Source organism: Corylus avellana, chromosome 1 (assembly GCF_965113065.1).
Source record: "Corylus avellana chromosome 1, dhCorAvel1.hap1.2, whole genome shotgun sequence".
Taxonomy (NCBI): domain Eukaryota; kingdom Viridiplantae; phylum Streptophyta; class Magnoliopsida; order Fagales; family Betulaceae; genus Corylus; species Corylus avellana.
The window spans coordinates 48,019,273-48,042,901 of NC_142490.1; the positions used below are offsets into that span (position 1 = coordinate 48,019,273).

Genomic DNA, 23,629 nt, shown 5'->3' on the forward strand with positions numbered 1-23,629 from the left:
ATGGTCATTTCTAAGAGAAACTTTTGACATTTTTTTTCGAACAACATTCATTTGACGAACTGTAGCGATCCCCGACATATATAGGATACAACAAATTATACATGTCATTACGAACATTACAGTTTCCCCTGAAAGTATCAGTAAATATATGCGAACTCTTGGTAACTAGAAATGGTTCCTTAATTCGAAGTATTCTAGAGTTTACTTGGGACCGACAAGTCATTTAATAGAGGGCCAATGCACAAGCCAACAGTGCAAACATAATTGACCGTAGTGTTAATGAGGTCGGCATGCGACCATTGTCTTTTCTGAGGAAGAGACCTTGGTAAACAGGCAGATTGATCAATACCAGTATGCCACACAGAAGAATCTGCAATGCAAATGGGTCTGAAAGCAAAGCTTGCACATCCTTCTGCATAATCACCCTCTTCATTCCTCCAACGAAACAGAACGCATTTAGCAATGCAAGTGTTGCTATAATGGTAAACATTGGGGAAGAAGCACCGAACTCCATGACCTCTTCCTCGTATCTCTGTAAAACATCATCTTCAGCCACCTTTGCTGTGATGAAAAAGGCCGACTCTGTAAATCCCAGTAGTTTTAGGATGTTGTCTAAGAAGGCAAAGAAATAGGAACTAATTCTTTTATACAGCCACATCCTTTGATCATTCCACCAGGACCACCACCCTCCGAATGTGCCCCCACACCAAACAAATTCTCCAAGACTGTATGCACGGTGGACAAAGATGACAAATAGAAATGGAAGGACCCATGGATTTGATATCTGTTAGTGCAAGATGATTTCATTAGCAATTAATGCAAGTTAAATATTTTTAATAAATTTAATTATTTAACTAATTATATTCTAACACGTACCTCTGGGAATAAGGAGATGCCCCTAAGCAGGCATAGGGTTGGCACAGCAACAAAGTACAACGTGCCCAAGCAGTTTACAGCCCACAGCAAATAGGAAGAATATGAAAGTTGAAGTTTAAGGGGCATCTTTTTATGTCCATACACAAAGGGACAGTTTGAGACAAAGACCTGAAAATCATCTTCAGTCCATCTTTTATGCTGTACAAGTGACTGCAGTAGTGTTGTGGGAGCAACTCCAAGGAAGGCCTTCCTTTCCGGATTTAAATATACGGATTTCCAACCTCGACAATGTATAGCTAATCCTGTCAGGATATCCTCCACTGGACAACCATACTTCAAACCCATCTGCATGCAAATCACGATATAGCTAAATATGAGATTCATATATATGGAGTTAACACGTACGTGCGAGAGAGCCACAGAGAGAGCCACTACAAAAAACCATTTTTTAATGACAGGCGTTTTCTGACGTGTTCTAGTGTCCGACACGTCAGAAAATTTTTCTGACGGGTTGTTTCTGAAGTGTGTCGAGTGTCAGAAACGTAAGTGTCAGGAAAAAAAATTTCCTGACGTGTGAGTAGGCAACACGTCAGAAAATTCTGACGTGTTACCCACTAACACGCCAGAAATTTTTTTTCTGACGTTGCATTTTCGATTCTGACGTGTTACCCACTAACACGCCAGAAAATTTTTTCTGACGTTGCATTTTCGACACGTCAGAAAATTTCTGACGTGTCAAAAATGCCACGTCAGAAAAAATTCTGACGTGGCATAATGCAACGTCAGAAAAAAATTCTGACGTGGCATAATGCAACGTCAAAAATTTTTATTACGTTTAGGATTGGACACCTCAGCAAATTTTCTGACATGGCAGAAATGCCACGTCAGAAAATTTCTGACGTGGTGATTCGGCCACGTCAGAAAATTTCTAACGTGGCTTTTCCACCACGCCAGAAAATTTCTAACGTGGCAGATATGCCACGTCAGAAAATTTGGCCTTTTTTTTTTTCCTGCTTTCTACTTTCACGCATTTGCTTTCACTGATTGCAGGTGATTTTTCCTACTTTCACTGATTGCTTTCACTTACTGTGTTTCCAGATTGCATTTTTGGAAGGCAATCTGGAAATCAATCAGAGTTGTTTTGTGATGGAACAGAGAAAACAACCTGGAAACACAGCAGGTGCAAATTTTCTCTCAATGTGTACAGATTTTTCAGATTAATTCCAGATTATTTGAAACATTTGCAAATATTCAGGAATAATAAAAAAATCTGAAACATTTCCATTTGAATTGGCAAACAATTAGATCCAACAAACTGGCAAATAATTAGATCCAACAAACAATATTCTATTGTTCCAACATTGTTTTCCTGAGTTCAATTTATTCCAGAATTCAATATATACAGTTTATACAATTCAATTTACTCCAGATTTTCCTGGTTGAATTCAATTTAATTTGTACAAAAAAAACCAATTTTCTCATGTCATCTTTCCTAAGGATATACTAGGAACAAAAACAAATGGCATGATAAAATCATTATAACATGTCCAAAAATTCAGTTACATATAATAGAATTCGACATTCAAATCTATCAACTCCTCAGAAATAAATAGAGACATGCATGGAATAACTGATAGGTCATTGAGTCAATTCAATATGTCTAACCAAAGTCGAAAACAAAGTCAAAATCAAAATCATATCAAATCAAATCAAATCAAACCAATCTAATACGTCCTATGTCCATCCATGACCTCCTCATACCGCTATTTCCAAAAGTTTCCCAGATAGCTTGATGTATACTGACAACAACATCCACAAGCTTCTTCACAATCTGCGGTAAGAAATAAATTCAAAGAAAGATGTTACTCTACAAATAGAAAGAACTACTCTACTCTACTCTACTCTATCCTATGTAAGACAATACTGAATAAAGTATAACCTTTCCTCCATGGCCTAGCTTCATAAATCAGATTCAAGAATGTATAACTTCTTAAACTTGACATGCTAAATGGCCATATATATTCTTCTCATATTCCAATCCACCTATATAATTTTTGACCACTTATAAAGCAACAGTGAGGAACTCATAATTCAGACAACACATACAAATCATTAAAGTAAACAATAACATTCGATCGGAATCGTAAAATGCAGGCAATACATAGCGATTGGAATAGTTACAAGAGACCCAACCTATATATTAAACCTCAAACTTGACATACTTACAAGAGACCCAACCTATATATTAAACCTCAAACTTCACATGGTTACAAGAGACCCAACCTATATATTAAACGTCAAACGAAGTATTGACTAAACATCCATTTAATGCAACTTACTATTTATCATATAGATATAATTATATCTATCACAAACATGCAGTCAATACGTTAATCATATACTTCCAATAACTATTATGAGCAAATATTGTTTTGTTTCACACAACTAAACAATAACAAAATGCCCTTAATATGTTTACCAACTACGAACTCACATACAAGGCTCAATCTAGGTCGATGGCTTCCTCATTCGACAACTTTTCCGCAATACCTGGAGATTATAAAACAATCAATCAAGAAGCAATAAGTGTCTTTCTTATCGGGAAGCAATAAGTACACTTATAAATCATCATCAATGCAATATCTATATATATATATCTTCCGACTGGAAAATAAGTTCCTTCTAAAATTAGACACAAACACAATGCTAACGTTTAGTAGTAGAAATAATAACAAACATTATCGAGGTCGCTATCAACACTAACAGCATAAAAAACATTCCTACTGTCCAACCTAATGTATCACCAAACCAATGAAGAACAAAACATTTTGCAACGTCATAAAATTCATACATACATATATATACTCAATAAAACCCAAAGCAAAAAAAACAAATTGCATTACCTGGTTCACTCCCCACTAACGATTTCACCACCAAACGGGCTGGAGATTCTTTTTCTGTTACATCTTTAACTCGAGTCGTATCGGATGAGGACCTCGACTTCAACATGTGCTCGAGTTGACGAAAACGTGCCTCGTACAAAGTGGTCATACTAGCCCGGGTCTCAGCTAGCCGCACAGCAACCTGCTGATCAACCTCTACTCACTGTGCATCTAACAGCGCAGCTATCTCTGCCCTGTGCCTCTCCCGTTCAGCTTGCTGCGCCATTGCCTGCTCTCGCTGTGTCTCTAGCAGCGCATCCATCTCCTGCTTGTGCTTCTCCCGCTCAGCTTGTAGTGCAGTTTCTATCATTTCTGGGACACCAGAGCTCCCGGGAGGTTGTGAGCGTGGCGCGACTGGTCTATAGTAGGAGTGGATGCTACCGCGCACAGGTAGTATACCTGCTCCAACCTGGCGAACCCGACCTGCGTACTCCGGCTTATTGCCCATCCCCTGTGCATACGCATCGTCGGGCGCCCACCGTACGGTGCCCTCGGTGACAGATTGTGTAGCAGCCGAGTCAGTGGGAAGCAACTCCTTCATCCTCTCCTGTAAAGTACACATTAACAAAAGCAATTATAAATATTAAATAAAATTACAAATAAATATACATTAACCAAAACATATCGGTTATTAGTAGCGTACACATCTTTCCTTGACCAAGTCATTTGGATATCCGCCAGTCTTCTTCACGTGTGTGTTGATGTAAGACTGCGCTCGTGTTGGCGGAATCCCGGTATTTACGAACTGCATACACAAAAAAAACCCCAAAAATTTAAACATAAACACAATCAACATAAGTCATACATATATCTGATCAAAAAACATACTTCTTCATGTGTAGCCCTGGCATAGCTCTTTGATCCGGTGTAGTGAGGCTCCTTGTTCTTCGACCGGATTCCTTTCATATATGCAGCATATTCCTACACAATTAACATTGTTAATATTTTAGGCTACACATTCATCTTAATAAAACTAAACAAAACTCACTAAAATGTGACTTACTTGATTCTCTGTCGAACACCATTTCTTCAATAATATATCCACGTCCTCTCTATTGTACGTGGATAATTGTCCTCCTTCCCTAGCCTTCACTGTCACCGGAGTATCGTCCGATGTGATGTGAAGACTATGCTTCAAGTCATACCTCCAAGTCGTATGCTTGTTTCGCATATCAAGGAAAGCGTCCCGTTTTATGGCCGCGATATCGCAGTCAGGTGGGATATAGAAGTGCTTCTACATATATTCACACACACACACATATATATATATATATATATATATATATATATATATATATATATATATATATATATATATATTCATTAACAATATTGTCCATCTATTTGAGATAAATATATGAATATATAAATCATTATCATAAATACAATAATTAATTGTCTTATAACATACCATCAATGCATCCCAAATATCTTCCTTCTTACGCTCTGATACCTTCTTCCACTCGTCGCTAATCCGGACATAAGTACTGCTCCTAACGAACACTCCGGTCATCCGTCTAAATTTGGAAGCACTTTGTCCCACAGGCTGCCACGCAGGGTTATACTCGCACACGATCCTCTGGCCATCTGGGATCTCCCATAACTTGTGGCATGACTTGACACTTAATATATGGTAGTGGGTGATGTCATCGTGATCTACACCTAATACATTAAAAATTTGAACAAGTTAGTTATTTAATTAAACTAACCACATATTAAAATGAAATAAAATACATATTCCGATATTTTAACACATGTACTTACTTATCGTCCGAACCTCATCCACCGCCAACGGGCGTGTAGCGGCATCATCGGAATGCGTGTCATGCGCGACACCATCCTCATCACCCTCAGTGCTATCCGGGGGCTGTGTCTCATCACTATCATCCACATGTACTCCGCTACTGGGGTATGGGTGCCGCTAGAAATGGCCATGGGAAACGATTCCCATATCGCTCAACGTCGTGAAGTCAAGCGTGAACGGTGTAGATGTGCCCGGCTCTGCCACATCAGAACGCTGAGGATCTACATGAATGTCATCACCACATCCCACGTCCCGCCCTGCATCGGTGTGCTCTTCCACATGATGTGGAAGTACCGGTCTATACCCTTCTGGATCCATATTAGCCCGGGGGGACGAATGTAAATCATGGGCGGCGGATGTCAACCGTACGTTAGGTTGCCGCTGTGCTTTTCTCTTTCCCCTATAACTCATGTCTCCCTGCAAAATATGTTGCGAAACGAATTAGTCTTTTTCAGCATGTAATTGCAAGTTTTGATTGCTTATCAATGTTACATTACTTATTATGACATATATCAGAACATTTTCAAGTATTCCTCTTTTGATAATCTTTTTTTTGACTTACGTATTAGTCAATTCATCACTATATCTTTTGATAATCTTATTATGACATATATCTAAACTTCTAAATTACCACACAATTTGACATACTCTCGAGCCTTAAAACCTTTTAATTTTGACCCCTGAACTTTCAATTGCAATCAATTTACCCACTCCATATATCAATTACTTGGAAAAAGAAATTAACTATGTTTTGGCCACATGGTGAAAGAGAAAAAAGAGAGACCAACCACTGTTTGCTCCAGGAAAAAAAAAATGTTCGTCCTTTTTTTTTTTTTTTTTTTTTTCATTCATTTGAAAATAATTTTTTGTGTGATAATGAGATTTAACTTAATTTATTTGAGATTTTAGATTTTGAGTAATTTTCTTTTCACTATTTTGTATTCTATCTTTAATAATGACTTGAGTTTTTGCGTGTAATTTTTTGTTATTATCTTTTTTACCATAATAATGACTTTTGGCACAACAAGTAGTTATATAGTTTGCATGAGTATCGTAGTTCATGCACTTTCATTTGTTTTAACCAATTCATGTTGTCATGAATAAACTAGACCCAACGCAAAGCACATATTTCACTGAACCGGTTTATTGATTTATTGATTGGTTGAATCTAGTTCAAGTTTCAACCTGATTCAACCAATTAGTAGAATTAAGGGATCAATCAGAGTGCAAATAAGACGAAATTAGGGTTTAATGAATTGAATTGACCGACCATATCTGATCATTTTAAAAGAATGCAATTATTAATTAACATATATAAGAAAAGAAATGTTCTTTGAGTGAAGTATCTGGTATATATATATATATATATATATATAACTTTAATATATATCATATTGATCAGCTTAAATGAGTTCTAATTAATGTCTTATGGGTGGGGCAATTCACAATAGGGCAACTAAACTTTTTATTTAAATTTGTCATCCAAAAAATTGGGTGGATGTATTGGTCTCCAATGTAGCTGATGTGCCATGGGTTTAGAAGACGCTTTATGTTAGCTTATCTTTGTGATCAATCCTACTTATCAAAAACAAATCTTTGTGATCAATCCTTCTTTTATGTTTCCAAGTATCCAAGTGTTAGAAGGTTCACACACACACACACATTAATTTGGGGCTCGTTGGCTTTTCTGTATAGTAGCTGCAAATGCTTTATGTGACTATTCAGGATCATTGATAAAGGCTGGAAGAAAATCTAATGTCATTTCTCTTTGAATTGCAGATGGATTCGTATGCTTATCTACCTCCTAGTTTTCAACATTCACTGAAGTGTGATGCATCTGCCACTCTTGTGGTGTTTGAGCGAAGGTTTGTTCCCCTACGAGTATAATTGACTGGATAGTTTGCCATCTTGTTCAGATGTTTTATCTTCATAGCATGCTCAGCATGAGAATTCTCTCAAATTCAAAATAATGCCTATATATGCAAAATGTTTGATATATTTGATTTGTTTTGGGTTCACAAAAATATCGTATAAAGTCACAAAAATATACAAAAGGACTCTTGAAGACCTAAATACATAATATAATGAACCAAAGCAGTGAAACAAAATATCATATACGAGATTAGCACAAACATCACCCAACCTGCTAGCATGCAAACACCAAATCCAAACCTAACAAATAAATAAGTAAAAGGAAGCATGTACATATATATATACCTGTACGTGAGGAGCTCGTGTAGGAGCTAAAAATGGAGGTAGCTAGAGAGGACGACGGGCGGCGGGCAGCGCTGCGGGCCTTTTCTTACAGTGCAATCGTGAGCGTTTTCTTATATATAGCTTACACGAGAGAGAGTACCCGGTGGAGAAGAGAAAAAAATGCTCAGCTTAATAAAGGAAGAGTTTGGGCAGAAGAAAAAAAAAATTCTCCAAGGTCAGCAATGGCGCTCGGAAGAAAGAAAGAAAAACAGGGGAATACAAGGCTGCAGAACAGAGAGAGACGATCGAACAGAGAGAGAGAACACGTACGTACTGCGCGCTTCTGGAAGTGCCAGCTGGGGGAAAAGAAAAAAAAAAAAAAAAAAAAAAATCTAGAACTCAAAAATCGCGCGCCAGCCTCTTAATTAAGAGGCATGGCGCGCTGGCCTTCAGGATGGGACGCGCGGCGCGCGGTTCGGAGCGCACGCGTCCCTTCCTGACGCCAGGAATGCCATATATTTACTTATATATATATATATATATATATATATATATATATATATATATTTATAATTATACCTACTATACCTATATTTAATAATCTTATAATTATATTTAAATATCTGATATATATATATATATATATATATCTGATAATTTTAATATAATTTTATAAATAAAATTATAATTATATATAAATATCTAATATATATAATGATTTTAGATATTATGATTTTAAATATCTGATAAAACCAATTATAATTATCTGATTTTAGATATATGAGTAGTCTGACATGGCGAAATACCACGTCAGAATTTTTTGACATGGCGATATGCCACGTCAGAATTTTCTGACGTGGTATATCGCCACGTCAGAAAAAATCTGACGTGGTGATAAACCACGTCAGAAAATTCTGACGTGGGGATATACCACGCCAGAATTTTTCTGACGTGGGAAGTCCTCACACGTCAGCAATTTTCTCAATTTTTATTTTTAAGAAAATTAATGAACCTCCCGATGTTGCGGTGTTTGCCACGTGAAATTTTTCCTAACGTGTGAATAGTAACACGTCGGAAAATTCTGACATGTTACTATTCACAAGTCAGGAAAAATTTTCCTGACGTTTTATATATAACACGACAGAAAATTGCTGAGGTGGCAAAAATTTTACACTGTAGCACACGTCAAAAAATGCCCTTTTTTTGTAGTGAGAGAGAGAGAGAGAGAGAGACCTCCTTTCCCCACTGAGTGTTTTTTTCATAGGTGCAACTGTTGGAAATTGCCTTGAATTAATCAAGCCATGAATTCCACATGGGTCAAATGGTTGGTGGAGTTCACCAACCAAGCCGTCAAAGCAATAGTGAAAGGTTGTTGCACCAACCAAGCCGTCGAAGGAATAGTGCATGGTTGTTGCACCAACCATTATCACCAACCCTTCTACACCTATATAAGGAGCATTAAGCTTCAATGTTTCAAGTGTGCTAAGACAAGAAGAGTATAGAGAGAGAAAAAGAAGGAAAGGTTGAGAGAAAAAAGGTGTACAAGAGATAAGTCTAGTGTTAGGCATATAAAAATTGCAGATCACAACATAGAAGAGTTGTGTGCACTTTCTCTCTGAAATATCTCTTGTAAAGTCTTCCCGTTATTTTCTCCCAAAGTAGTGAAATCTCTGCAACTTGGTGGATGTAGGCAGTATTGGCCGAACCACGTATAAATTTCTTGTCTTGTGTATGTTTGTGTTTGTTTATAATACTAATCAAAAATACACGTGTATGTTCTGTCTAGGAAAGATTGGATTTTAAGTGAGACTGGTGTGACTCCTCCAATCTTACCTGGGAACATACCGAGTTGTATCTTTGGCAAAATACTATTTACCGTACTTGTGTGTTGTTGTCTTCTTGAGAGATTGGATCCCAAGATCCTGAAAAGGAATTAGTGGCGCCTAATTTCCTAACAATTGGTATCAGAGCGAAGTTGCGGATTTCTACTCGTTAAGAAGAAATGCAGTCCTTGAAGTTTGGGATTGATAGGTTCGACGGGAGAATGAACTTTGGCTTGTGACAAATACAAGTCAAGGACATCCTAATCCAATCTGGGCTACAGAAAACGTTGAGAGGTATACCCGCCTCTAGTCCTAGTGATGATGACGAAAAATCTGGTACTAGCGACGTAGATTGGGAGGATTTGGATCTGAAGGCGGCGAGTTCCATTCGGTTGTGTCTGGCTAAGAACGTTCTTGCTAATGTGCAAGGGACGTCAACAGCAAAGGAGCTTTGAGAGAAGCTCAAGGAGATGTATCAGACGAAGGGAGTCTCTAACCGGGTGTACCTGAAGGAGCAGTTTCATACACTGCGAATGACTGAGGGTACGACTATTTCAGACCATTTGAGTGCTCTCAATGGAATCGTCTCTGAACTCGAAGCTATAGGAGTTCAAATGGACGATGAAGATAAGGCCTTGAGGCTTATCTGGTCTCTTCCATCTTCCTATGAACATATGAAGCCAATTTTGATTCATGGGAAGGAGAAGATTTTCTTCTCAGAAGTTACCAGCAAACTTCTGTCAGAGGAAAGAAGGCTGAGTGGTGGACATAATTCTACACTAGAGAACTCGGCATTGGTAGTTGCAAATTGGAAGAAAAAGAACCCTGTGAAGGGAAATCTTGTATGCTGGGGGTGCGGGCAATCTGGACACCTTAAAAGAAATTGCCCAAAGAAAGGAGCAGGTTCGGCAGGTTGCTCCAAAAACGCTAATAGTGTTTCTCTCGCTGCAGCAAGAGATGATTATGATAATGCTCTTTGATAAAGGCATGTACATCCTCTGGCATAACCGCTAAAAATGTCAGGATAATGGATGTGTTCTATTAGCGGGTCCACAATTGCATACGGGACATTGGTTTGGTCTTTGATGTCGGGTATGTGGTGGAAAAGGGTGTCGATGGCTGATGAACTTCCGAGGGAACCAAACATGGAAGTTGCACCATATTTTTCAGTAGGATTTTTTCGACATGTGCCGGAAAAGAAAATTCTTAGAATGGTTCAATTCTAAGTGCATGTGCTCTTTATGGTGGAGCATGATAATTCTTGTAGAATTATGACTGTTGGTGTAGACAGTGTTTTGTACGACATCCCAAGGCGTGGGGATGGGCATCGGTCAAGATGCGGACCTGAGGTTTCAAGTGGAGGTTACAAAATTCAAGTCATGGTAGAGATTGTAGCGACTTGATGGAATTCAAGTCAAGGTGGAGATTGTTGGAAATTGCCTTGAATTAATCAAGCCATGAATCCCACATGGGTCAAATGGTTGGTGGAGTTCACCAACCAAGCCGTCAAAGCAATAGTGAAAAGTTGTTGCACCAACCAAGCCGTCGAAGGAACAGTGCATGGTTGTTGCACCAACCATTCTCACCAACCCTTCTACACCAATATAAGGAGTATCAAGCTTCAATGTTTTAAGTGTGCTAAGACAAGAAGAGTATAGAGAGAGAAAAAGAATGAAAGGTTGAGAGAAAAAGGTATAGAGAGATAAGTCTAGTGTTAGGCATATAAGAATTGCAGATCACAACATAGAAGAGTTGTGCAATTTCTCTCTGAAATATCTCTTGTAAAGTCTCCCCTTTATTTTCTACTAAAGTAGTGAAATCTCTGCAACTTGGTGGATGTAGGCAGTATTGGCCGAACCACGTATAAATTTCTTGTCTTGTGTATGTTTGTGCATGTTTATAGTACTAATCAAAAATACACGTGTATGTTTTGTCTAGGAAAGATTGGATTTTAAGTGAGACCGGTGTGACTCCTCCAATCTTACCTGGGAACATACCGAACTGTATCTTTGGTAAAATACTATTTACCGTACTTGTGTGTTGTTGTCTTCTTGAGAGATTGGATCCCAAGATCCTGAAGAGGAATTAGTGGCGCCTAATTTCCTAACAGCAACTTACAAGCTCCTTGCATGTTTCTTCTATAACACTCGCACTCTCTTCTACCTTTCTATCAATATTCCATCTCTTCCAATCTGCCTTATATTCCTTGCTGTACTTCTGCCCACAAAGAGTGTCTCTTTTGTGAAAGCACCCGCTACCAACATAGCAAGCCCCTCCATTCCCATCAAATCCTAGAAAATCCACCTTCATGATCACCAGGCATATATATATATATAGTACCAAAGATAGAAATTAATTCCGTTAAAATCTTCCCGAGTCAATTGGGGTCATGGTATTTTAAAATCACTCTAAAAATATTTAAGTTGTTCCTCACCTCGTTTATTATGTTCAAGGAACTACTGTAATGATCATTCTTTGTGAGGTTCTCGAAGGTCTGCGGAAATTGTACGAAGGCAATTTCACGACCTTTTTCTTCATCCATAAAGAAGCACAAAGCGTCTCTCGCTGCGACTGAATTGTTTGAGTACATGTCGCAGTCCACATTAAGAATTATCGGACCATTGCTTATCCGCGATGACACCCTTATCTATTTGTTTGATTATGACGACAAAATATTAAACAAAAACTATTTATTAAATGGTTATAAAAAAAAAATACAACTGTAAATATGTTGCATGTATATATATATATATATATCACGTATGGCTTACCAGGGCATTCATGGCTCCTGCTTTGAAATTATGGTGGCAGTGGGGCCTCTTTTCACGTGCCAAGTACACCAGAGTTGGCAAAGGTTGACCTTCAATGTCCACTGCCTTCGGGTCTTTTCGATTAATAAGTATCTATGAATTAGTTACAACTCTATTAAGTAATTAAGTAAATTTTGAAGTTGTAAATATTAATTCCATGAAACAGTAGTGACAACGTAGTAAATACTTGAATAATGGCTTGATGGTCTTGTCGTCTTGCAACCGAATTCCACTCACTGAATCCCTTGTGTTCTTTTCGTATTTCTTCTGAAACTCGACCAAGCTTTGTGGTGGTTTCAATCCGTTTCCTCATATCTTCATATGATTTCTGTAATAAGAAATTGAAGATAAAAGAAACCAAAAAAAAAAAAAAATCCATGGAATCGAGTAACAAGATGTACCTTAATGGATGACCACTCTTTGGCCATGGCAGAATCTCCAAGCGGCTCAGCAGCTGTGCGGAAATAAGCCTCCGGCGATCTCGGTTCTACTTTGAACTTGTTGCAAAACGGAAGCCAAATCTTAGAGAAACGTGAGGCCTCTACCAAAGCGTAAAACGTCAAATCCGAACCGCGGTCGTTTGAGAGATAAACGCTTAGCTTTTCAGGCGGATAGTCATAAGCCATGACTGAGAGGACGGTGTTAATTACCATAGCTGGCGCGCGGTTCTATCATGGGGTCCGCGGTACACACGAATATGTCTATCCCCGGCAGAGCCTTTTCGTATCTGTTAACGTTTAGCAAGTAAAGCACTTGCTCCATCAATACACATGACACATGCATTCACATATTAAATATGCCAGAGAGACTGAGAGAGAGAGAGAAAGAAGAGAGAGAGAAAGGAAGAGATAGCTTCATGGCAAACCGAGAGGAATTAGAACAACATAAAAAATAACCAAGTTGTTCCTCTAAAAATAATGCTAGATAATGTAGGACCACTTTATAAATATCAGAGAATAGAAGATATTTCAATCTCTTTTCCCATTATTATTTTTGAAGTTCGAGCAAGTCATGGAAGAATTTTGCATCTTGCAGGCCAGTTACGCGGGTGGGACATTTTGTTAGAGATAATGCAAAATGTGTTCCTATTATTTAGCTTGTTTGTTGAGTAGTGAGTTGGTGGTTCCTATTTAATAGCTTGTTATTTGTTTCATCATTAGCTTAATTGTATGCACTTGAGTCCTTAAGTCTAGGAGTTTAGTTACTTAGTGCTCCATGTTATTCTAGTAGTAGTTAAAGTGGATCCTTGTTTTTAGGAGTAACATCAGTTTTATCCAGAGTATATTTGTTCTCACTTTGTTTTACATCTCTCATCCTAACAGTTGTAGAGAGAAGACTATTGCTTGTGCATCTATCTTTTTTTTTTTTTATTTCCAACATCTGGTATCAGAGCTAGATTCATGGCAAGCAACAGTGTTAACCCTTCACAGCCATCACTCCCACTCTTTCAAGGAGCTGGGTATGACATTTGGAGTACAAAGATGAAGACTCTCTTTATTTCCCAAGACCTATGGGATTTAGTAGAGAAAGGTTATTCAGAAACTGGTATTTCCGTAGACATACTCAAAGAGCTTCGGAAGAAAGATGCCAAGGCGTTGTTTTTCATTCAACAAGTTGTGGTTGAATCCATCTTTCCCCGAATTGCTGCTGCAACAAAGTCGAAGGATGCTTGGGATGCATTACAGAATGGGTATCAAGGTAATGCCAAGGTATTGACCATCAAACTTCAAACTCTTCGCAGAAATTTTGAAAGTTCGATGATGAAAGAAGGTGAGTCTATGCATGATTATTTCTCTAATATGCTAGACGTTGTCAATCAAATCAGAAAATTTGGTGAAAATTTATCTGATCAGAAAGTTGTTGAAAAAATCTTGAGAAGTATGCCTAAGAAGTATGATCATGTGGTGGCTGCTATAGAAGAATCTAAGGATTTAAGTGTGCTAACGGTTGATGAATTATTTGGTTCATTGCAATCTCATGAAGATAGGATGAAAATATATGAAGAAAATTCTATAGAAAATGCATTTCATACTAAATTGCAGTTTTCTAAAGGCAAAACAAGTGGTGCAGTAGTGAATTTGCAGGCAAGGGTTCAACCACAAGAGGGCGTGGAGGCCATTTCTTTCGTGGAAGAAGAGGTGGACGAGGTGGTGGACGTTCAAGTAACAACTACCACTATCACAATGGAAGAAAAACTGGTGATGAAGGTGAAAATTCTTATCGTAAGCCTCAATGTTATTATTGTAAGAATTATGGCCACATAGAAAGGTATTGTAGGCTCAAAGAAAAACAAGCAAACTTTGCTAAGGAAGATGAAACAGAAAGTTTGGTTCTTGCTTGTTATTCTGCTAAAAAATGTACACCAAATGTTTGGTATATGGATAGTGGGTGTAGTAATCACATGACAGCCAATTTAGAAGACTTCATTAGCTTGGACAAATCTGTTACAAGCAAAGTGAAGATGGGTGATGGAACCATGGTTGAAGCACATGGCAAAGGTAATATAAGGCTGAACTCATGTGGAATGGACAGCATATACAATGTTTTATATGTTCCTGATTTGGATACAAATTTATTAAGTGTGGGGCAATTTTTAGAAGAAGGTTATTGTCTTGTTTTTTAAGATTTATCATGCTATGTGTATAAAGACAAAACCAAGTAGCATTTGTTAGTCTATGTCCCTATGGCTAAGAATAAAACTTTTCCTCTTAATATTGCTGGGGAAAAACAAGCACTTAAGGCTTCATTTTTAGATGATAATTGGCATGGTTGGAGACCCAAGGTAACTCATTTTAAGATTTTTGGTTGCATTGCCTATGTTCATGTTCCTTCTCAAAAGAGGCATAAACTTGAAGATAATAGTGTGAAGTGCATATTTATGGGTTATAGTATGGAGACTAAAGGATATCGGTGTTATGATCCTCTCACAAAAAAACTAATTGTTAGTCGTGATGTTTTGTTTGATGAGAAAAATGCTTGGAATTGGAATAAGCAACAACATTCTCCTTTGACAATTCAAGAGGATGATAACTTGGTGGATGAGATAGTGGAGCATGAAAGTGAAAGCTGCCCATCTAATCCTTCAAGTCCTTTTACACCTAGAAACAGCCCATCTAGCTCGTCAGGTTCTTCATCTTTCTCTTCCCCTGAGTCACCACTGAAAAAAGTGAAGGACTTGAGAGAGATATATGAGCAAGGTGAAAGATGTCATTTTACACAGGTTAATGAGCCAAGGAACTTTCTAGAAGCTATTCAAAACAAAGAATGGTGTGTTGCTATGGATGAAGAAATTAAAGCTTTGGAGAAAAACAAGACATGGGAGCTTGTGGATTTGCCAAATGGAAGAGAAGTTGTTGGGTTGAAGTGGATCTACAAGATTAAATACAAATCAGACGGCACAATTCAGAAGTACAAGGCTCGACTAGTTGCAAAAGGTTACATGCAGCATGAAGGTATTGATTTTCAAAAAACTTTTGCTCCGATAGCTAGATTTGATACCATTTGAACTGTTATAGCTATAGCTGCTAACCATAAATCGAGTGTTTATCAATTTAATGTCAAATCAGCATTTTTAAATGGTGTTTTGGATAAAGAAGTGTTTGTGCAGCAACCACAAGGTTATGAGGTGGAAGGTAAGGAGATGAAAGTGTACCGGTTAACAAAGGCGCTTTATGGCCTCAAGCAAGCACCAAGGGCTTGGTATGATCGAATTAATGGTCATTTTGAGCAACATGGGTACCAAAGGAGTGAAAGTGAGCCAACCTTGTATGTCAAAACAAGAAAGGCTAGTGAGGTACTTATTGTGTGTCTTTATGTAGATGATCTTATTTACACCGGTAATTGTGTTGTTTTGTTGGAGGAATTCAAAAGAATTATGATAAGTGAGTTTGAAATGACGGATCTTGGCTTGATGAGTTATTTTCTTGGGTTGGAAGTGAAGCAATGTGATGAAGGAATTTATATGTCTCAAAAGAAGTATGCAAATGATCTTCTTGTGAAGCTTGGAATGCATGATTGCAACCCAATGAAGACCCCTATGAATACCAATCAGAAATTCAGTTTAAATGATGGAGAAGAAAAGGTTGATGTTGGTGATTATAGAAGTTTGGTAGGAAGTTTGTTGTATTTAACAAATAGTAGGCCGGATATAATGTATGCTACAAGTTTTTTGTCAAGATTCATGCAAAGTCCAAGCAAGCTTCATTACGGTGCTGCCAAAAGGGTGTTGAGATATGTAAAGGGGACGTGCTCCTACGGTATTTTGTATACTAATGCTAACAATTTGAAATTGTGTGGTTTTTCCGATAGTGATTGGGTGGGTTCATTGGATGACCGTAGAAGTACGACGGGATACGCAATCTTGGTTCAGGAGCAATTGCATGGAGTTCAAAAAAGCAACCATCTACTGCATTGTCATCTTCTGAAGCTGAGTATATTGCTGTAACCTCGACAACTTGTCAAGCTGTTTGGCTAAGGAGAATATTAGAAGACATGAAGCAACATCAACAGGAACCTACAATTATTCATTGTGACAACCAGTCCACCATTGCAATGACAAAGAACCCGATGTATCACAACCGTACAAGACATATAGAGACAAGGCATCATTTTTTCAGAGAATTGGTTAGCAAAGGAAGCATCAAGATTGTATACCGTGCTACAAATGAGCAACTCGCGGATATATTCACAAAGCCCGTTCCTTCAGATAAATTCTTTTATTTTAGAGAATTGTTAGGAGTTGTAAACATTATGCATTAAAGGGGAGTGTTAAAGATAATGCAAAATATGTTCCTATTACTTAGCTTGTTTGTTGAGTAGTGGGTTAGTGGTTCCTATTTAATAGCTTGTTATTTGTTTCATCATTATCTTAATTGTATGCACTTGAGTCCTTAAGTCTAGGAGTTTAGTTACTTAGTGCTCCATTTTATTCTAGTAGTAGTTAAAGTGGATCCTTGTTTTTAGGAGTAAGTGGTTTAATTGTAGTCTATTTAAATGTTTTACATTAATGAATTATGACATAGTTTTATCCAGAATATATTTGTTCTCACTTTGTTTTACCTCTCTCATCCTAACAGTTGTAGAGAGAAGACTATTACTTGTGTATCTATCTTTTTTTTATTTCCAACATCTTCTAGGTTATGATATCCATTTGTTCTCTCAAGTTGTCATATGATTAGTGAAAGTTTTCCTTTTTCCTATCTCAACTTTTCTTCTCGAATAACAGAGTAAAAATATGTTGTATTAACTCTTTTCAAGGAATGTTAAGGTTATGTTATGTTGTTTTCTATTTTTAGTTCTATTTCTTAAAATCTGATATCTAGCGTGGCATGTGAGATTGATTGTCAATGGATGCTTTGCCTATTATAATTTCTTCCGCCCTAAATTCTACCATCATTATGGCAAAACTAGATTAATGCCCAAGCAGAATAATTACGATGTTTCATTGAGAAGTCATCTGTCTTGCGCTGATGAGACTCCCCCTCGTATTGATGAAGGCTCCCATGGGCACCATCATCTTCAGCGAACTAGATTAATGCTCGAGTAGAATAATTCTGCTATTGGAGAACAACTATAATAATCATGAGAAGATGATTTTCACGCATAAAAATAACAAATTATATACCATCAACTCTTTTCCTTCCAGACACAAGAAAATGTGCGTGTGAATACTAAATCCAACGCAGAAAGACAAAACAACTCCAGATTATATAGAAACTGCTAATACATGATCCGAGGGGCAAAAAAATTCAACTGAATACTTGTTCCAAAAAAAAAAAGGGCCAGCACATTCACCATGGTCACGGGGTTAAACACCAAGATCATCTGACTCCTTATTGAACATGGTGGAATAAAAACTAACCCACATTGACACTTTTTTTTAACTGAAACAGACCTAACACGTAACTCACCATCTATATTGAAGTTAATTGTCAGGGTCAGCATCAAGGAGAAAGGAGGCTTCCCTCATAAATGTATGGCATAGAGAAATGACTGGGCATATTTTGAGTCTTAACAATCCTCCGTGTTTTCTTTTTTATGTCATACCAAAAGAGTCTATGCAAGCGCCGACAATACAAGTCCTGCCCTATAGGTTCTCCCGTCAAAACGTTTTCACCGTCATATGAGAACACTAAAGGGAGGTAGATGGAAGGAGCCGGGTCTAGCTGCATCGTATAAAGCAGAGTCCAACTGTTGGCCATCCCATACTCTTTCATCACCCAAACGTCCCTATCTATGGCAAGACAAAGCCATCCTCTCAACACCACAAAGTTGACACTCTCATTTAAAAATAAACCAAAATTAACGGGAATCTCATCTAGTACTTGGAATTTTTCAGTGCTAAGATTGAATGCAACAATGACCTGTTTGGAGTTCGTCTAAGTAACCAGCCAATGAAAATTACTGTTTAAGAAAGGCACCAACCAATGGAAATTACCGTATAAGAAAGGCCGGCCTAGACAATTTGAGAAAATATACGATTTCTCAAAAGGCCATTCATCTTCAACCATTCTCCAAGAGTGTTCTCGCAGACTGTATACCTCAGGACTACATTTTTCCCTCAAGGATATGTTCACAACCAAGGTTTTTGGGATCTCAAACTTAAAAACCTTGTAGTCGTCGTTGACCCGATCGTTTCCAAATGCTAAGTAATCATAGTAATCAGAACTAGCTTCTCTAGGAGGCTTAGAAGAGGGTAATTTCTTGTATTTTCCAATTAATGGGTTGCATATTACAATTTCACAATTCAAGTTTCTGATGCAAACCAAGCCGTTGCAACATCCTACAATCTCTGTGCTTGCCGATTGGTACTGCAGCTGTTCGATCTTCGCGGCCTCGCTAAACTGACCCTCATTAGAAAAGTTTACCATGTAGTAATTACTTGGCCAGTAGGTCTTTACAATGAGGGTATGCAACTTGATGAAATCTGAGTTGTTGATTTGGGAGAACCATGGCTTCGAAACACACTGAAAATGAAGCAGTGACTTGATGGGAAGTAGGGGAAGTATCTCGGTGATGAGATCTTGCGGGAGAGTCGTCATCTTTCGGTGAGCAAATTCCTTCTTCATCTTCTGGCCTTGTAGAGTGAACGTAGTCGGTGGCGGGTTTTCGATGCTAGGGCAGTCGCAGAGGTTAAGGTAGTATATATAAGGTTCAAGAATCTCAAATTTGTAAATCTTGACCGTCCATTACATCTTAAGATAAAAAATCATGCCACGTTGTGAAAATGCAAAATTCAAAATTTCGGCAAAATCTTAATTAAAAAGAGATTCAGCAAAATCTCGGTTGAGAAAGAGAATATTATTGGGTCTAGGGCATAGAGCATCAACGTTTGTTTCCATAAATGGAAGTAGCGGTTGCTCCACAAGCCATCAGCATTATTCAATTGCATATCAAAGATACCTAGCTACAGCAGCACAAGATAACAACGACGATGATACAAACAATTGATAAAGATTAAGCTTGTATGAGATTTAGATAAGAAGCACATGGTTTCAATTGTATTACAGACACACTTGTAGTTATCTTCTGTAACTAGCTAGTTCCTCTGTATACAAACGCCAAGGCTTAGAGAGAGAGAGAAAAAAAAATAGAGAAACTTATAAATATGAGTTTGTAATTGAATGAAATATTTAAAGACTTTTCATCTTCTTAACATTTAATTTTTTTAAGGTTGGAATCTAATCATAAATTCATATTTTGTGGACAAAAGCAATCTATGTCTCACGTTAGAGAGAGAAGAAGAAGAAAAAAAAAAAAAACTCATGAGACTATCAAATTGCCTGATTAGCTGTTATTGCATGTAAATTATGATGAAATTCTCTGGCTGCTCATCACAAGGCCCAAAATATCTCTACCTTCAAATTTTCAACAAGACAATTTTATTTAAGAATGGCTTTGATATTAATATATTATTTGATTTCCTTATTTAATGCTATTAATTATTGTAATCCTTGTTTTAAGAATGGAATGTTAGAGATTTTAAGAGAGTCAAACGATATTAATGTCTTTCTCAATTACTTATTTACCATAATTTAGGGGTAATGCATGCTCAAGTAGAATAATTTTCATCCCATTAATCTAGATTGCTGAAGATGATGGTCCTTGGGGTAATGAGCAGCCAAAGATTTGAACATGGTAGAATAAACTGACCAACCTTTAGCACATTTTTTTTTTTTTTTATTACAACCGACCAACACATAATTCATCATCTATATTGAAGTTAATTGTCACGGTCAACATCGAGGAGAAGGAGGCTTCCCATACAAGTGCATGGCTTAGAGAAACTATTGGGCATATTTTGAATCTCAACAATCCTACATGTTTTATTTTTTATGTCATACCAAAAGAGTTGATGAAAGTCCCGCTCTGTAATTTCCTTCTCTCCTGTCAAAACCTCTTCTCCGTCATGTGAGAACACTAAAGGTAGGTAGGTGGAAGGAGCCGGGTCCAGCTGCATCGTATAAAGCAGAGTCCAACTGTTGGCCACCCCATACTCTTTCATCACCCAAACATCCCTATCTATGGTAAGACAAAGCCATCCTCTCAACACCACAAAGGTGACACACTCATTTAAAAATAAACCAAAATTAACGGGAATCTCATCTAGTACTTGGAATTTTTCAGTGCTAAGATTGAATGCAACAATGACCTGTTTGGAGTTCGACTGAGTAACCAGCCAATGAAAATTACCGTTTAAGAAAGGCACCAACCAATGGAAATTACCGTTTAAGAAAGGCCAGCCCAGACAATTTGAGAAAATATACGATTTTTCAAAAGGCCATTCATCTTCAACCATTCTCCAAGAGTGTTCTCGCAAACTGTATACCTCAGGACTACATTTTTCCCTCCTTAAGGATATGTTCACAACCAAGGTTTTTGGGATCTCAAACTTAAAAACCTTGTAGTCGTCGTTGACCCGATCGTATCCAAATGCTAAGTAATCATAGTAATCAGAATTAGCTTCTCTAGGAGGCTTAGAAGAGGGTAATTTCTTGTACTTTCCAATTAATGGGTTGCATATTACAATCTCACAATTCAAGTTTTTGATGCAAACCAAGCCGTTGCAACATCCTACAATCTCTGTGCTTGCCGATTGGTACTGCAGCTGTTCGATCTTCGCGGCCTCGCTAAACTGACCCTCATTAGAAAAGTTTACCATGTAGTAATTACTTGGCCAGTAGGTCTGTACAATGAGGGTGCGTTCTCTAGAGTGATTGAGATGCAACTTGATGAAATCTGAGTTGTTGATTTGGGAGAACCATGGCTTCGAAACACACTGGAAACGAAGCAGTGGCTTGATGGGAAGTAGGGAAAGTATCTCGGTGATGAGCTCTCCCGGGAAAGTCGTCATCTTTCGGTGAACAAATTCCTTCTTCATCTTCTGGCTATGCTACATGCACTATATATCCTTGTAGATAGATTGAACGTAGTCGGTGGGTTTTCAATCTCATATTTGTAAATCTTGACCGTCCGTTACATCTCAAGGTAAAAAATCATGCCACGTGAAAATTCAAAATTCAAAATTTCGGCAAAATCTTAAAGAAGAGATTCAGCAAAATCTCATCTTATACCCAATCATCAGGCAAAATCTTAAAAGAAAAGATTTAGCAAAATCTCGGTTTAGAAAGAGAATATTAATTGGGTCTAGGGCGTAGAGCATCAACGTACATTTCCATAAATGGAAGTAGCGGTTGCTCCACAAGCCATCAGCATTATTCAATTGCATATCAAAGATACCTAGCTACAGCAGCACAAGATAACAACGACAATGATACAAACAATTGACAAAGATTAAGCTTGTATTAGATTTAGATAAGAAGCACATGATTTCAATTGTATTACAATTAAACACACTTGTAGTTATCTTTTTTTTTTAATTTTTTTTTATTTTGACATGTCCACACAAGAGGCCGGGGGAGGAGGGATTCGAACTAATGACCTCCGCTTCATAAGGCGTGGTCTCCAGCCGATTGAGCTATCTCTTCGGGACACTTGTAGTTATCTTCTGTAACTAGTTCCTCCTCTATATATTCAAATGCCAAGGCTTAGAGAGAGAGAGAGAGAGAGAAAAAAAAAGAAAAGAAAGACTAACTCTTATACTTTTTTAAATTTGAATAGAGAAACTTATAAATATGAGTTTGTAATTGAATGAAATATTTAAAGACTTCATCTTCTTAACATTTAATTGTTTTTTTTTTTTTTTAAGGTTGAAATCCAATCATAAATTCATATTTTGAGGACAAAAGCAACCTATGTCTCATGTTAGAGAGAGAAGAAAAAAAAAAAAAAAACTCATATCTTATGCAATGACTATCCAATTGCCTGATTAGCTACATTGTAAATTATGATGAAAATATGTGGTTGCTCATCACAAGGCCCGAAATATCTCTACTTTGAACATGACAATTTTATTTAAGAATGACTTTGATATTATTATATTATTTGATTTCCTTATTTAATGCTGTCAATTATTGTAATACTAAATTAGAAAAAAAATTATTGTAATACTTGTTTTAAGAATGGATGTTAGAGATTTTAAGAGAATCAAACGATATTAATGTCTTTCCCAATTACTTATTTACCATAATTTGGGGGTAATGCACAAGTAGAATAATTTTCATCCCATTAATCTAGTTTGCTGATCAAGATGATGGTCCTTGGGGTAATGAGCAGCCAAAGATTTGAACATGGTAGAATAAACTGACCCACATTGGCACTTTTTTTTTTTACTACAAGTCTACAACGGACCTACACATAACTCATCATCTATATATTGAAGTTAATTGTCACGGTCAGCATCGAGGAGAAGGAGGCATCCCACACAAGTGTATGGCTTAGAGAAACTATTGGGCATATTTTGAATATCAACAATTAATCCTACGTGTTTTATTTTTTGTGTCATACCAAAAGAGTTAATGCAAGTCCCGCTCTGTAATTTCCTTCTTTCCCATCAAAACCTCTTCCCCGTCCTGTGAGAACACTAAAGGTAGGTAGGTGGAAGAAGCCAGGCTTGGCTGCACCGTATAAAGGAGAGTCCAACTGTTGGCCACCCCGTACTCCTTCATCACCCAAACTTCATTATCCGTGGTAATACCGTCCTCTCAACACCACCAAATTTACAAGCATTTTGATATATGGAATAGTTATTCTTTTAGGCTATATTTGATATATGAATGA

At 37.5% G+C, this 23,629-nt stretch overlaps 4 protein-coding genes and 1 long non-coding RNA gene across 5 annotated transcripts in view; 1 reads left to right on the forward strand and 4 right to left on the reverse strand.

Moving 5' to 3' along the window:
• The window catches only part of AACT1 (Thiolase family protein), a 33,679-nt gene extending 15,985 nt beyond the window's left edge, over positions 1-17,694 (forward strand). Inside the window, exons 14-15 of the mRNA XM_059581235.2 lie at positions 13,487-13,507; positions 17,581-17,694. Of these exons, the coding sequence (XP_059437218.1) occupies positions 13,487-13,507; positions 17,581-17,593 (34 nt within the window). The 3' untranslated portion in view covers positions 17,594-17,694. The remainder of the gene's footprint in view (positions 1-13,486; positions 13,508-17,580) is intronic.
• Positions 157-13,039, reverse strand: LOC148589982 (cellulose synthase-like protein E6). The gene is made up of 8 exons (XM_088517024.1): positions 12,853-13,039; positions 12,639-12,779; positions 12,413-12,544; positions 12,076-12,288; positions 11,760-11,945; positions 9,052-9,102; positions 877-1,221; positions 157-784 (listed from the first exon to the last, which is right to left on the reverse strand). The coding sequence occupies exons 1-8, from the start codon at positions 12,877-12,879 to the stop codon at positions 224-226; spliced, it is 1,656 nt and encodes a 551-aa protein (XP_088373150.1). The 5' UTR covers positions 12,880-13,039; the 3' UTR covers positions 157-223.
• On the reverse strand, positions 2,540-3,921 carry LOC148589983 (uncharacterized). The gene is made up of 3 exons (XR_015912218.1): positions 3,780-3,921; positions 3,371-3,426; positions 2,540-2,707 (listed from the first exon to the last, which is right to left on the reverse strand). It is a non-coding gene; the product is annotated as an uncharacterized LOC148589983 (long non-coding RNA).
• Positions 17,695-18,393: 699 nt separating the features above from the next.
• On the reverse strand, positions 18,394-19,518 carry LOC148589984 (F-box protein CPR1-like). Its single transcript, XM_088516002.1, has 2 exons — positions 18,991-19,518; positions 18,394-18,828 (listed from the first exon to the last, which is right to left on the reverse strand). The coding sequence occupies exons 1-2, from the start codon at positions 19,516-19,518 to the stop codon at positions 18,394-18,396; spliced, it is 963 nt and encodes a 320-aa protein (XP_088372128.1).
• Positions 19,519-20,672: 1,154 nt separating this feature from the next.
• LOC132170202 (F-box protein CPR1-like) lies at positions 20,673-21,803 on the reverse strand. The gene has a single exon (XM_059581090.2). The coding sequence runs from the start codon at positions 21,801-21,803 to the stop codon at positions 20,673-20,675; it is 1,131 nt and encodes a 376-aa protein (XP_059437073.2).
• Positions 21,804-23,629: the final 1,826 nt, after the last annotated feature.